The 12,915-nt window shown below is 38.2% G+C and overlaps 1 protein-coding gene across 1 annotated transcript; it reads right to left on the bottom strand.

Annotated features, from left to right (window-relative positions):
- Positions 1 to 2,878: 2,878 nt before the first annotated feature.
- Positions 2,879 to 11,828, bottom strand: LOC104277034 (chromosome unknown open reading frame, human C16orf87; the record flags this gene model as incomplete). Its single annotated transcript, XM_009873551.1, has 3 exons — positions 2,879 to 3,424; positions 9,076 to 9,258; positions 11,726 to 11,828. Coding segments are annotated over 3 exons (405 nt in total), but the record flags the coding sequence as incomplete, so codon positions are not given.
- Positions 11,829 to 12,915: the final 1,087 nt, after the last annotated feature.

Below are 12,915 nucleotides of genomic sequence, written 5' to 3'. Positions count from 1 at the left end.
GCTCTTCCTGGTATCAGCAGTGAGAATGCCTGAATAGACAGTAACTGCCTTCAGTATAAGGCTGCCATCTAGTAGCAGAATACAGTAAATGCAGAGCCAGAACTGAACCTGCTTGTCAGCCAGCATGCTATTACACGGAGCTATACACACTGGAATTATAGTTCTTCAGGGGAAAAAACAAAGGAAGCAAAGTGGTAGAGAGCAGAACTTGCTAGTTGATGATTTATAAACAGGCAGGTCTCCAGTACAACCCTAAACTACTCAGTTCACAACATAAAGTTTATCTAGTCAGGGAAGTCTCAAGGAAGTCTAAAGTGGAGTCGTATTTTGTGCTGGTGATATACTCCATCTTCTTTCAAGTTAATTAAAAAAATCCTGCAGCTTAATTAACTTTTTCTGAAAGACTAATTTTTCTATGTGAGGTCATATGCTACAAAAGAGAGTGAAGCAAATTAACTTAGACTGAACCACAAAGACGTTCAAAGCAGGGCCTAAATTCTTATACCAGAACTACAGTCACCAAAATAAAACTTCTGCATAAGCAGTTCCAAAGTGTTATCACGTTTATTCTTGCATGTCAGAAACTATGCAGTTTCCAAGTAAGTCAGAGCTGCAGTACATCCAATTTTACTCTCTCATCATTTAGCTGTCACTGGATTTATTTTTGTTTCAAATATCAGGAGCTAATACATTTTACAACTGTAGTCTGCAATGACTTCCCACAGTGATCGTCACTAACACACAAATAAAGAGCTCTTGAGACGCCATCATTTTGATGCCTATATCTTATAATGCAGTCGCTTTCTAGTTCAGTCACTGAGTATGTTCCAAGAAATCCATGTTGCAGAACACCACAGCAGCAGTTACCAGGGCTTCTGGAAGATGCCAAAGTATCCTGACTATGTAAGAAAGAATGGCTTGTTTCTGGCTGGCAGGAAGATCAAGTCAGGACTCTTGATTTGCAAGATGCACTGGAAAAGAATCAGTTTTTCCCTCTCACATTTTCAAGGCCACCTGCTTCCATCACAACTTTCTCAAGGAAACTCGAAGCCAATAAGTGAAGAAACAAGTGACAACAAGTGAGAAACAATGACAACAAGTGAGAAAGAGGTGACAGCAGAGACCTAGGAAAGACAAAGGAAAGAAGTACAGAAACAGAACTGAAATGCTGTTTCAAGTGAGTCTCCACCAATGAAGGAGAAAAAATAGCTTTGCATTTGAGAAGTATGAACATGTTTTTCAGTACTTATCAGACAAGGCACCAATCTAAATATAAAAAAATGTTTGTCACATCTGACATTAACTTCAGTTCCCTGAAGATAACTCCAATTCCATGTAAGGGAGAAGAAAGAAATAGATACCTGTAGGAACGCAGGTTAGAGCGCCAAACATTAGTAGCTCCCTTTGTCCCTTCTTAATACAGCAAATCTCATTCTAGCAACAGAGGCAACGCACATGTGGTCATATCCTTAAGTTTTGAAAATTAGAACTTCCCTTCTGGCATTCTGACTTCAGTAACTTACCATGAAAACATACCCTCTATCCTTAAGCGTTATTCATCTGTCCTTACTACTGGTATCTGTGACAGGCTACAGTTCTGGAAAGCAGAAGTCTACATGATGTAGGGAAGCAGCTCTTGTGTTCACAATTCCTCATTTACTGGAAAAAAAGACAAATCTATATTAGTGGTTTAAGTGCATTTCCACACACATCTCTCTCATCCAGTGTTAAAAAGGACCCCAATTACTCCTTAGGAGTTAAGAATTAAAAATCCATGTTTTCTGATTTCCGTACTTCCTGTTTCTACTTACAAAGTTTGTAACTAATCAGTTCCTTGTGGTTTAACTCAAAACAATCATAGCTCATTCCTCTAACCAATAACTAATAAACAGTCAGTATTTGACAGTATAGCTTTATTAACAAAAATCTCTGTTTCTCCCAGAGATTGGTTCTGGAACAGAACCTTATTAGGTAATTTTCACTATTAAAATGATGTGAAACTGAAAAGCATGGGTAATACCAAAGAAAAACTAAGACATTTAGTTGCATTCCTCTTCTTAGAAAAGAGTGAATTAAAGGTGACAAAAAGCTAGTGTCACATTTTATGAATGCAGTTATCTCCTACACCTCTTCCCTCAGGATTTCAAGACTTGAGGGTGGTGGGTTTTTTCCCCTTGGCAATGAGAACCTCTATATATTTTCTAAAGTGCGAGTTTTGGCTCTCATTGCACTGTACCACTCTAACAAAGCTCACTTTGTTGAATGCCCTCCCCAAACCCATTTCTACCAAAACAGCTAATTTTTGCACACTCAGGTAGACTGTTATTTTGCTATTTACAATCAAAAATCTAAAGACAATACTGTTAAGAAATACACTTTCAGAAGGCAGACCAAAAAAAAAAAAAAAGGCTATTGAGAGTAAAAGGAACTAGTGTACCCTCAACCTTTGGAGAGAGCAGGAAGATGCCAGCTGCAGATCTACACCCCTGATGCCTGCTTGTCTCCCTCTCTAGTAAATAATGGACCAAGAAAGAATATGAGAAAAGTACTTACCAGCTGAACAAGGAAAATAGTTGCTAAAAAGTAAGTGCTTAGCTCTCAAACTTTTGACCCCAGAAAGAATATGTGATATTTTAAAAAAACAACTCTGTGTAACAGAGAATTATTTTCAAGAGAGAATGCATAAACAATACAAAGCTGTCAAAGAATAATCCCCCCAAATGAAACCACTTTTATTTCTTCCTCTCAGAATTGGATCACACCTATTACAAAAATGCAAATCTGAAGTCATCCCTAGGATGAATAGCAAATTTCTAAGAGGATTAAAACCAACATACTCTAAGCATCACAAATGTACTTAATTCCCAGTTCAATAAAATATTTGAATATAAATTTATTAAAAAGTTATATGAACTGTACATACATAAACTGCAATATAGTTGAAAAATCTGAAATATATAATTTTAAAGGAAAATCATTTATTTCTGAAAATATTTAAAATATTGCATTTCTGGCAGCAAATTTAAAAGAAGTGCTCTGGAATGGGTGCCATCTCTCTGTGTGTTTGTCTAGCATCTGTCTTCAAGGTGACAAAACATATCTGCTTTCTGATTTTTCATAGCACATTCTTGTGAACACTTTCTCGCTCGCAGAGACAGAAGTCGACTTCCAAGAACAGCAGCAGAATTTTAACAGGAAATACTACGGTCCTTGTCGGTGCAGACAACACACTTTCCGAGAGTCCACAACACCTTGGAAATACGCTAGCCGTTCTGCATATAAATGCATCAGATTGTGCATACAAGTTACAGAATAAGTCTTTGATTGATAATTTTTCTGTTAATTTCCGCCAAGGCCACTGAAAATACGAAGGCCTTTTCATCTGAAAGGTTAGCATACATGTCAACTTCTTTTTCTTGTTTCTCTGTAGAAGAAAAAAAGGTCACTATTAGAAGCTCCTCCCATTATCCAAAGTTAATGCAAGTTACATAGTAGTTAATAAATTATGTGGAATGAAGTACTGGAATTGAAAAGCAGTTAGGGACTGAGAGAAGAGAAAGGAACGGAGGCACACAAAGGTGCTAGGAGAGTCACAGAATTAGTCATCCATAAGCATGACTGAATTTGCTCTTTAATGATTAAGACTGAGTCATTAACATTATACTGCTTCCTTACACAAACAAGTATTCAAGCGTACCTCTGGGTTTTTTGTTTGGATATCTTTCTTGTAGGTTGGTTTTAGTTTGGGGCTTTTGTTTGGTTGGCTGGGCTTTTCTTTGGTTTGTGGTGGGGGGTTTTTGTTGTTGTTTTATTGTGGGTTTTTTTTTTATATAAACACCTCCCATAGTAGAAAACGAAGCTATTTCACAATATCCTCATTAAATTCAACATTTATCCACCTATTTTACATCTAAGCAACAGAAACTCAAGAGTTTAATTACAGGATCCAAAGAGCAGACACATGGCAGAAGTCAGGTTCATATTTGTCACCATGAACATTTCTGGACTTTCCACACTCAGACTTTCAACCTTATCCCAGATATAGAACAATGCTAACACCTCAGTGAGCAAGTAAAAGCCTCTGAATTCCCTAATGCAGTGCTCAAGTACACTAACTTACACTGTAGCACACGACAAAACTCATAGAATAGTACAATTTCATAAATAACACTTACTTCAGATCGTGACTATTTATATCCCAATTCAGCTAACCACAGGTAGCTAACATAATTCATTCAGGAAAAAAAAAAACAACAAACAAATAAACCCCCCACTTTTTCAGCAGACAACGAGGCTTGTAGATGCAAAGAAGAAATGAATACATATAGAGATGTAAAGGTTGGTGTCTAACCATGGAACTCTGTCTCTAATCCAAGTTCCACAGTGGCCTGTACTAATTTACAATCACAACGCAATACTCGCCTGACCAGCCTCTCTGTCTCATTAATGCACAGACACACACAGGCACGCTCTGGCAGACGGCTCCACCAAGTCACCTAACTCAGCAATGGGTAAGTGAAAGACAAAGCAGCATGGGAGAAAAAAAAAAAAAAGGAAAAACGCCATGTGGAAAAGGGATCACAGCATCTCACATCTCCACCTGCTCGGGTGGTTATTCCTTCAGTGGGCCCACACTCACAATAACATTTTTAGATTTGACTTCTTATCTTCCCTACGTGGAAGAAACTGAAGAATCCTTTATCTTTTACAGATACAGAGACATACAGCATCAAAATCCTCTACTTAAACATTTCTAGATAACTTGAATCACACACAAGCTGTCCTTTCCCTGTGAGTAAAATTGCTTGGTGAGAAGCCTAAACACACAAAGATGCATCAGTTTTTAATCTGAAAACAAAAAGCTTGCTTAGCAAAGTAAGACAAACCAAAGTATGTTTGATATTTGGAATGTAAGTGATTTCTGCTGGTTCCCTGGCTATGCAAGACAATATTCTCCAGTGTATTGAGTTTGAAATGAAAGCTAAGAAAACAAGTTTCACATCAAGTACTACCCTGTAGTTTTAAGACAAATCAGTTTCTATATGTACACTCAGTCTGGGTGGCTCCACTTCCTCCCTCCCACCATTTACAAATTAACAATGCTGGGAATTGTTCCGAGTGCAGACACTACACACACTGGTTATTCCACACTAATCTTTTCTATATTCATACCTAAACCCTTCCTCTTTTTTCATACTTCCAATCCAAACAAATCCAGCCACCACCTGAATAATGTTAGCATGCAGCAAAATAAAAAATACTTATATTCCCCCTGGGTACTTTTAAGAGATTGTAGACTTAGGAAAAAAAATTCTCACGTTTCCCTTCCCTCCTGCCTTCCCAAAGTACTGGCTTGTTCTGAGAGAATTCAGCTTTAAAGAACCGAAATTTTGATATCAAACAGTATTGAGAATTAACACAAGTTTGCAAGCTTTACACATTTTGAAAGACAATTCCAGTTCTCATCAGTAACTGGTGAAGAGCTGCACCTGCATGGCATTTTATCATATGCTACTCATAGGATACCGTGGTTTCTACAGACACTATTAAAACTTTCCGCTTTAATCTTATCTGAAAGTAGTTTTGACTCATTTCTCTATAATTAGCAGAAGACTGTCCTACTCAGTCACAATATCATTTCTCTAAGATGTTAAAAATACTAAGTCTTTTGCTATACAACTAAGAGGCCATCTAGCTGAAAACATTCATTCTTTCTGGAGCATGTCTTGCATCTCCAGATCTCCTGCAATCCACGAGATCCCCACAGGCCAGTTTTACTGAGTCTTACTTGATGGTAACTTCTTTCAGAATAACCACCACCACTTCCTCCAGCATATGAGAGGGGTTTTTGATTGTTTTAATATAGTCAAGATTGTTACCAAGATAGCAAGGCAGCCTGGGAACCGGTCTAGCCGTGTATCACAGTCTTACCCAGAAAAAAAATAAATATCATCAGCATAAAATTAGAATGAAATTATTATGAAGTGTTTCTATTTTCAAAACATATAGTAGCATTTCTGACAAAGAAATTAAGTGACAATTCTGAATAAGCCAAGTCTGCAGGGAGAAGTTCCTGTTTTCTGGGGTCATCACATGGCTCTGAAACATGTGATGGGAGTAGTCTCTAGGTCCCCGCACGCTGTCATAACCTCTCAATCTACATCAGCTTCCTCCTTCCTCCCTCTCCACTCCTTCTTACTAAATCTGCAGGAAAAATAGCTAAAAGGACCTTTTGCTTCTCCTGTTCTTCTTAATTGCTGTTGAATCCTGTATCTCTTTGCTCTAACAAAAAATGTGAACCAGTCACAAAGGATACAAAAGAACTAGTCAAGGGCACAGATATAACTGGGAACAAACACGCCACATATGAAAAGAGCATGACAAGTAAGGAAGCAAAGCTACAGATGTCACGGGTGTCTTTAGGAAGAAAATTTTCACTGCTGGGTCGTCTTCAAATGGACATGATCTTGTAATTGCATGATATTGTAATTCAGGTCTTCTCTGTCCTCCTGTTTTTCCATCTACAAATGCATTAGGCATTGCAGAAGCCTAAGAGGCACCAAATAATTGATAGCTTTGCCAGCAGTTGCTTCTTTTTAAATCTTTTGTGGGAAAGAATAGCAGCACAATCTCTAGGAGCAAGTAACATGTTCCCAGAATATCCTAGAAAAATATAATAGGCCAGGAAATAAGATAAAGTCTAACACTTTGCTTATGTCTTGCACTCCAGAGCTGACTTTCAACACTACGCAGGCTGATACAAGGTTTAGCAATGAGTCACACAAAAAGCACCTTAACTGTAGAAGAATGAGAAGTTGCTCACCATGCTTTTATGCAAACAACATTGTCAAGTAGCAAGTTTGGCAAAGGAGTAATATTTCTAAAATCCCCGCTAATTACTTCACAGTAGGTAAAGCCCATTTCACAGGCCACTTGAGAAGGGAGAAGTCAGTGTTGACCTGCTTTATAGCAATTACTTACAAAATTATGGGTTCTCTTCTGAAATTATTTTTATAGCTGTGACAGCCATGCATATCAACTTTTTATTTGCTTTTTTTATTTGCTCTTTATTTGCTTTGCATTTGTTTTTTTAAATCAACCCAGGAATCATCACAGTAGTCTACACACATTATGGTCTGACAAAACCAGAAATAACTCAGAAGTAAGAAAATATCCTAAGCCCACTTATTCCTGAAGAATAAGGTGTGCTGTACTGGTAGGGAACAAAGATAATTACAAATGGGTGTGATGCCAAGGTCTGCACCAGCTCTGCAGGAGAGTTTGAAGAAGACATAGCAGCAGTAGTCACAATACCAAGTAAGGAGGATGGTAGGACAGAACAAGAAGGTGAAGGCAATCTCCTCAGGTGCAATCCAACTTGAAAAAATAAAACAATCCCCTTCCCAAAAAAACCCCACAAACACCACAAAATCAAATGCCAAGAAAACAACACACGACACATTCACTCCCGTGCAAAGATCTCACTGCATCCATATTTTTAGTTTTCCACCTCAGAGCACTGGCATGTTGTCATGCTTCAGAGTATGCAAGAGGTTAAAGACATTCAGCCTAGTTTTAGACAGGAAAACGTGTTCTCTAAATATCCTTTATGCTTTCAAATTCATGCTTTTTGCAGACTATAAAACATACATAAAAAGAACTTATCTTTGTATCTTTTGATTGCTTTCCTCTTTTTTTAGGGGACAGGAAAGATTTACTCTTACAGGGCAACCCAACCAGCTTGCAGGAATTTTCAAACCAAAGCTGTATATGAACTACGCTGGCAGCAAAACGCCTAGAAATGCTATAGGTCTAGTTTGGATCAATAACAAATAGGAAAGCTCTATATTCTGTAAAGCTACATACATCGATGAGTCATACACAACAGTGAAGAGATTAGATACTATAAGTGTATTCCTGTTACTGTAAAGCAACTGCAATCCAGAAAATGTACAGAAATCAAATTTGATCTCCTCCTTCCACAGTCAAAGCATTAAAACAACAACAAGTACCAATTTATACTTTGTTTTTATAGGAAAGAAACTTTAAGAAAGAACAGATTTACATTAAACAGTAGAGACAACAAAATTAATTTTGAAAAGTTAAAAGTTGAAAAAAACTCACTGCAACACGGATTAACACTCTTTTTAAGAAATAAAGCAATGAAAAACACAACTGCATTTCTAAGTTATACTAGAAGGTATGGTTGAAGGTTTCAGTAGCTTTAAGAACAAGATCTTTTGAATATTTATATAAGGTCTTGTTCTTCCCCTCCCACCTGCCTTCCAGCCTTTTCAAGTCCATTGCAAGATTTGGATTCATTCTTCAGGCCTAAAATTACCATCTCCAAACCCATAGATACCAAATGCAGTGTCAATAGGCTCTTAAAAAAATAGGAATCCTAAGTGACAGTCACATACTCGAAGGGCTCCAAAATTAGTCTAGTGCATGTAACAGTCTCTTTATTGTATACAGATTAAAAACAGTAGGTAATCAAGGAACCTTAATAAGCAAGGAGGCATTCTTTCATCTAGAGTGTTATTCTGCAGAAATACAAGACAAAAACTTAGGTCATAGTAGTGATTCAAGATGCCCTTTTTCACTTTGGCCTTCCAAAGGTTTCAGTGAACTTTTAAAGCAATTCAGTCATCCTAATTACTCTCTGATAACAAAAAATCATTATATTGTTTGTCCTGGTGATATAGAGCAATGATACTTAAAAAAGAAACAAAAAAGAACAACAACAGAAAAACCAAACCACAACAACAAAACCCCAAACCTACTAAGCACTACAGTCCAACAGCTTTCAACCTACATGCTGAAACTCATTACAATGGCTAAAAACAGAGACTTAGATCTTTAGTGTTAGCTCCAATCAGACACTAAAACATAAACCAGAAAGTCCCTACAGATGTATAACACTCCCTTCGCCATATTAATTTAAGATAACAGGTATAGGCTTAACTAGTCTAGTTATTTAAATGATTTGTATGGTAATAAAGGCTTATGATTTAAAAAAAAAAAGTCTTCACACAAAAAGAAAACCCCATGAACATATTTCTGCAGTTCTCATACCTCTTTCGTCCTCGTGCTTTTTGGCTGAGGCACTCTTAGGTCTTCCTCTTCCTCGTCTGCTATGATCTGAATGGCTGTTAGACCTGGATCTTTTTCGGTTTTCTAAGTCTTTATTTACTGCAGAATTTATCTTCTCTCGCTTAACTCTCTCTGTCCGTCTCCTTTTGGCCTCACTCTTGTTTTCTGTGTAAATGAATAAAGATAGTGTGATCTAGGGTCGCTTTCATCTTTGTTCTTAATTTACTCTTAGTGCTCACCAAACCTAACCACCTTTTTTCCACAAATTTCTAAGTGACTTAGATGTCTATACCTTTGCAGAACAATTGCATCTGCACGATATTCATGCAGAAATTAAGGTGTCAGATCCAGAATGACACAAGTCTTTAATTACTTCAAATGCACTTTGCAATACGAGACATTTGCTAGTTCACTGCTTTCTATTACAAGAAGTTCAGTTTCCTACAATAAGAAAAAATACGTACAGATCACAGCCATCAAGACAACATATTGCATGTTTCCACTAGACCAAAAAAAAAAAAAGTTTATCACATAGGAAAACAGCAAAGTACTTTTTCTTTTGACGCTAACAATGACACCATTCCCTCAGCTCACACAAACTGAAATACTGAGTCAGTGATGCGGTCAGTAAATGCCACACTGCACAACACACACATCCCACCAAATCTAGCTTATGACAAGGCCTCATAATACTTAAGAGTTTCACCTGTACATTAAGTAGAGATTAATGAGCCTGAGTACTGAAAATAGTACAGTCACCACTGCACACTATTCAACACAGACTAGCTGCACATTTGCAAGGCTGCAGCACCAAGCTGCAGTTACCTTATGAGCACAGGGTAGACAAACGCAGTCTCCCACTATATCTTCCTGGGAACTGGTTTCCTTTTGCTGCAAGCATCCCAGGACACAGGGTACAAACTGGACAGCAGGGTAACTTGTCACTAATGTTAATACAAAAGCTTTAGTCCATAATATTACAAAAAGTTGAGGTGTCAAGGGACCTCTGGAGACCAATCTGTCCACTCCCTCTGCTCAAGCAGGCGCACCAAAAGCCGGTTGGCCAGGATGACATCCAGCTGGCTTTTGAGCACCTCCAAGGACTGAGACTCCACAAACTCTCTGGGCAACCTGGGCCAGTGCTTGGTCACCCTCCCAGTAAAAAAGTGTCTCCTGATGTTCGGAAGGAACAGTCTCTGTTTCAGTTTGTGCCCTCTGCCTCTTGTCCTGTCACTGAGCACCAGAGCCTGGCTCCATCTTCTCTGTACCCTTCCTTCAGACATTTATAAACATGGATAAGATTCCTCTGAGCCTTCTCTTCTCCAGGCGGAACAGTCTCAGCTCTCTCAGACTTTCCTCAGAGAAAAGATGCTGTAGTCCCTTTATCATGTTCATGGCCCTTCACTGGACTCTCTCCAGTATGTCCATGCCTCTCTTGTATCAGGGAACCCAGAACTGGACACATTACTCCAGGTGTGGCCTCACTAGCTCTGAGTAGAGGGGAAGTACACCCTCCCTTGACCTTCTGGCAATACTTTGCCTAATGCAGCCCAGAATAACCTTAGCTGCAAGGGCACGTTGCTGGCTCATGTTCAACCTGCTCCTCACCAAGGACCCTTCCCTCAAAGCTGCTTTCCAGCAGGGTGGCCCCCAACAGACATTCCTGCACAGGGTTCTTCCTCTGCTGGTGCACTTCCTAAGTATAAAGCCGTGCTACACAAGAGCTCTGCTCCACCACGTTCTGACCTTCAGCTTCCTTTGGTAACTACTTTATCAACAATCAAGGAGGGGGAAAGAAAACGGACCAACACTTCCAAACCACCACAGACACCGCTTAACCTCCTCCACCTTGAAATTTCAGTCATCTAGCACAGTATCATATAATTCCTACTGGTAAGATACAAGTATCCTTTAAAATAGTGATACAAAATATCAAACACTTAGCTTTCATTTTGTAGGCCAGCTAGATAATTTTTAGAAATAGATGTTATAGATTATATATTTTTTTAAACATCTTCCCTAATAGGTGTTTGTTTTGACTAATTTCTACTAGAAGTTAAGGAAGTGATAAAAACAAACACAAGGATAATGTTAACCATTTCAGAATATAACCAACTTCTTACTGTGCCCATAAACAACAAAAGACAAAGTTAGACACCACAAATACACTATATTTTCTGTTAACACATGTAGAGAGAAGCAAGACCCACCTGGTTTGGTGGGTTTTAGATTAAACATATGACCAATTTTTGCTTTCAGAAAACCCAGCTTCAATTAGCATGTTACTCAAATCTGACCCCTTTGGCACCTCTAGAAATTTAACTTCAAAATAGGATTAACAGAAAGGCTTCTGTATAAAGTTATTTTTCAGTGACCAATGTGCACAGCTAGAATATACACAGAATAAATGTCAACATCACAAGTATGAAGGAAGTAAGACTGAAAACACCAGCTTTTCCTCCTTCAAAATTCAAAAAAAATTAACATATTCAAAATCTACCATAAAGATTCAAGAGAAAAGTAAACTGACAACAGTGAATTTACACAGAGAAGTAAAATACCCTGTGCTTTGCCTCCAATAAATAAAGGGAAAGAACCATTGTCCGCCTCTTCCCATCTCTGTAAGTATTACCTGTGATGGGTGGTGATCTCTCAGTACGTTTAGCATGTAAGAGTTTTCGACTAATAAATATGTAGCCACAGGGACATGATTTACATGCAACAGGAACCTGAGAAAACAAAAGAAAAATATTTCAGATCATTTCAAATTAGGACAAAATTCCTGTCTGATGAAGAAAAAAACCAAACACCTAGGAACTCGTGTTTTGACCTCAGAGATACCTCTTCAAATTCAGCCTGTACTGCAAACTATGGCCTGTACTATTATACAATTGTATTTAAATGTAGCAAAAGCAGGTTCTGCTGAGAATCACTCACCAGATCTTTTCCTCATGCAGTTAAAAATCGAGTTTGAAATGTACACCTGTTGTGACCACTTTGTACTATAAATCCTTTTTCCAGGACTGTCACAAAGCGGGTGGAGGAAAGCAGAGAACGTTAAAGCAAGGGTGAATTAGAATAGAAATGCAATTTCTCTTCAGAGCTCTCAAATATTATAGAATCATAGAATGGCCTAGGCTGGAAGGAACCTTAAAGATTATTTAATCCAACCTCCCTGGCATGGGCAGGGACGCCTCTCAACTAGATCAGGCAACACATGGGGACCTCAGACAAATCAGCCAGACATTCCCAGTTTTGCTTCCTTCATTTACTTTAGAGGAAAAACAAAGTTAAAACTGTCAGTACATTCTGAATATATTTATTTTCAAAAGCATTTGAAAGCAACTCCTTTAGAGAGCAGGAGCAGCTTTAAACAGGAGGCACAACAGAGCCCAAAGCAAAACAGATGCATTCGTATCCCACTCTACAACAACGCAGTAGGCAAGGCTGGGTGGTTACAGAAGAACCTAGGTAATTCAAAATGCAAATATCCTACCCTAGCCAGCCAAAAGCTGACTGCAGCCTGAAGAGTTAGAGCCACTACAGCGCTCCTCCTGATCAGGTAAGCAGTCAGGAGTAGTACGTTTCCCCAGCATAGGACAATTTGAAACAAGATGAGAAAAATCTGGAAATGCCATATTTACATGAAAAATGACAAAGAGCTTACTCTGAGAAATCAAACAAAAGTGATGCTGATAATATATAAACCTTATTACCCTCAGTTAAAGCCAAGATCTTTTGACGTCCTTTAAATAATTAAGGAATACACCATACTGCTTTGATTAGGTTTAAGACTGAAAATGCAAATCAAAGCAAGTTTAA

This window comes from Apaloderma vittatum, unplaced genomic scaffold (assembly GCF_000703405.1).
Source record: "Apaloderma vittatum isolate BGI_N311 unplaced genomic scaffold, ASM70340v1 scaffold24257, whole genome shotgun sequence".
NCBI classification, from domain to species: Eukaryota; Metazoa; Chordata; class Aves; order Trogoniformes; family Trogonidae; genus Apaloderma; species Apaloderma vittatum.
Note: the sequence above shows the minus strand (reverse complement) of the source record. Positions and strands in the feature narration are given on the sequence as shown.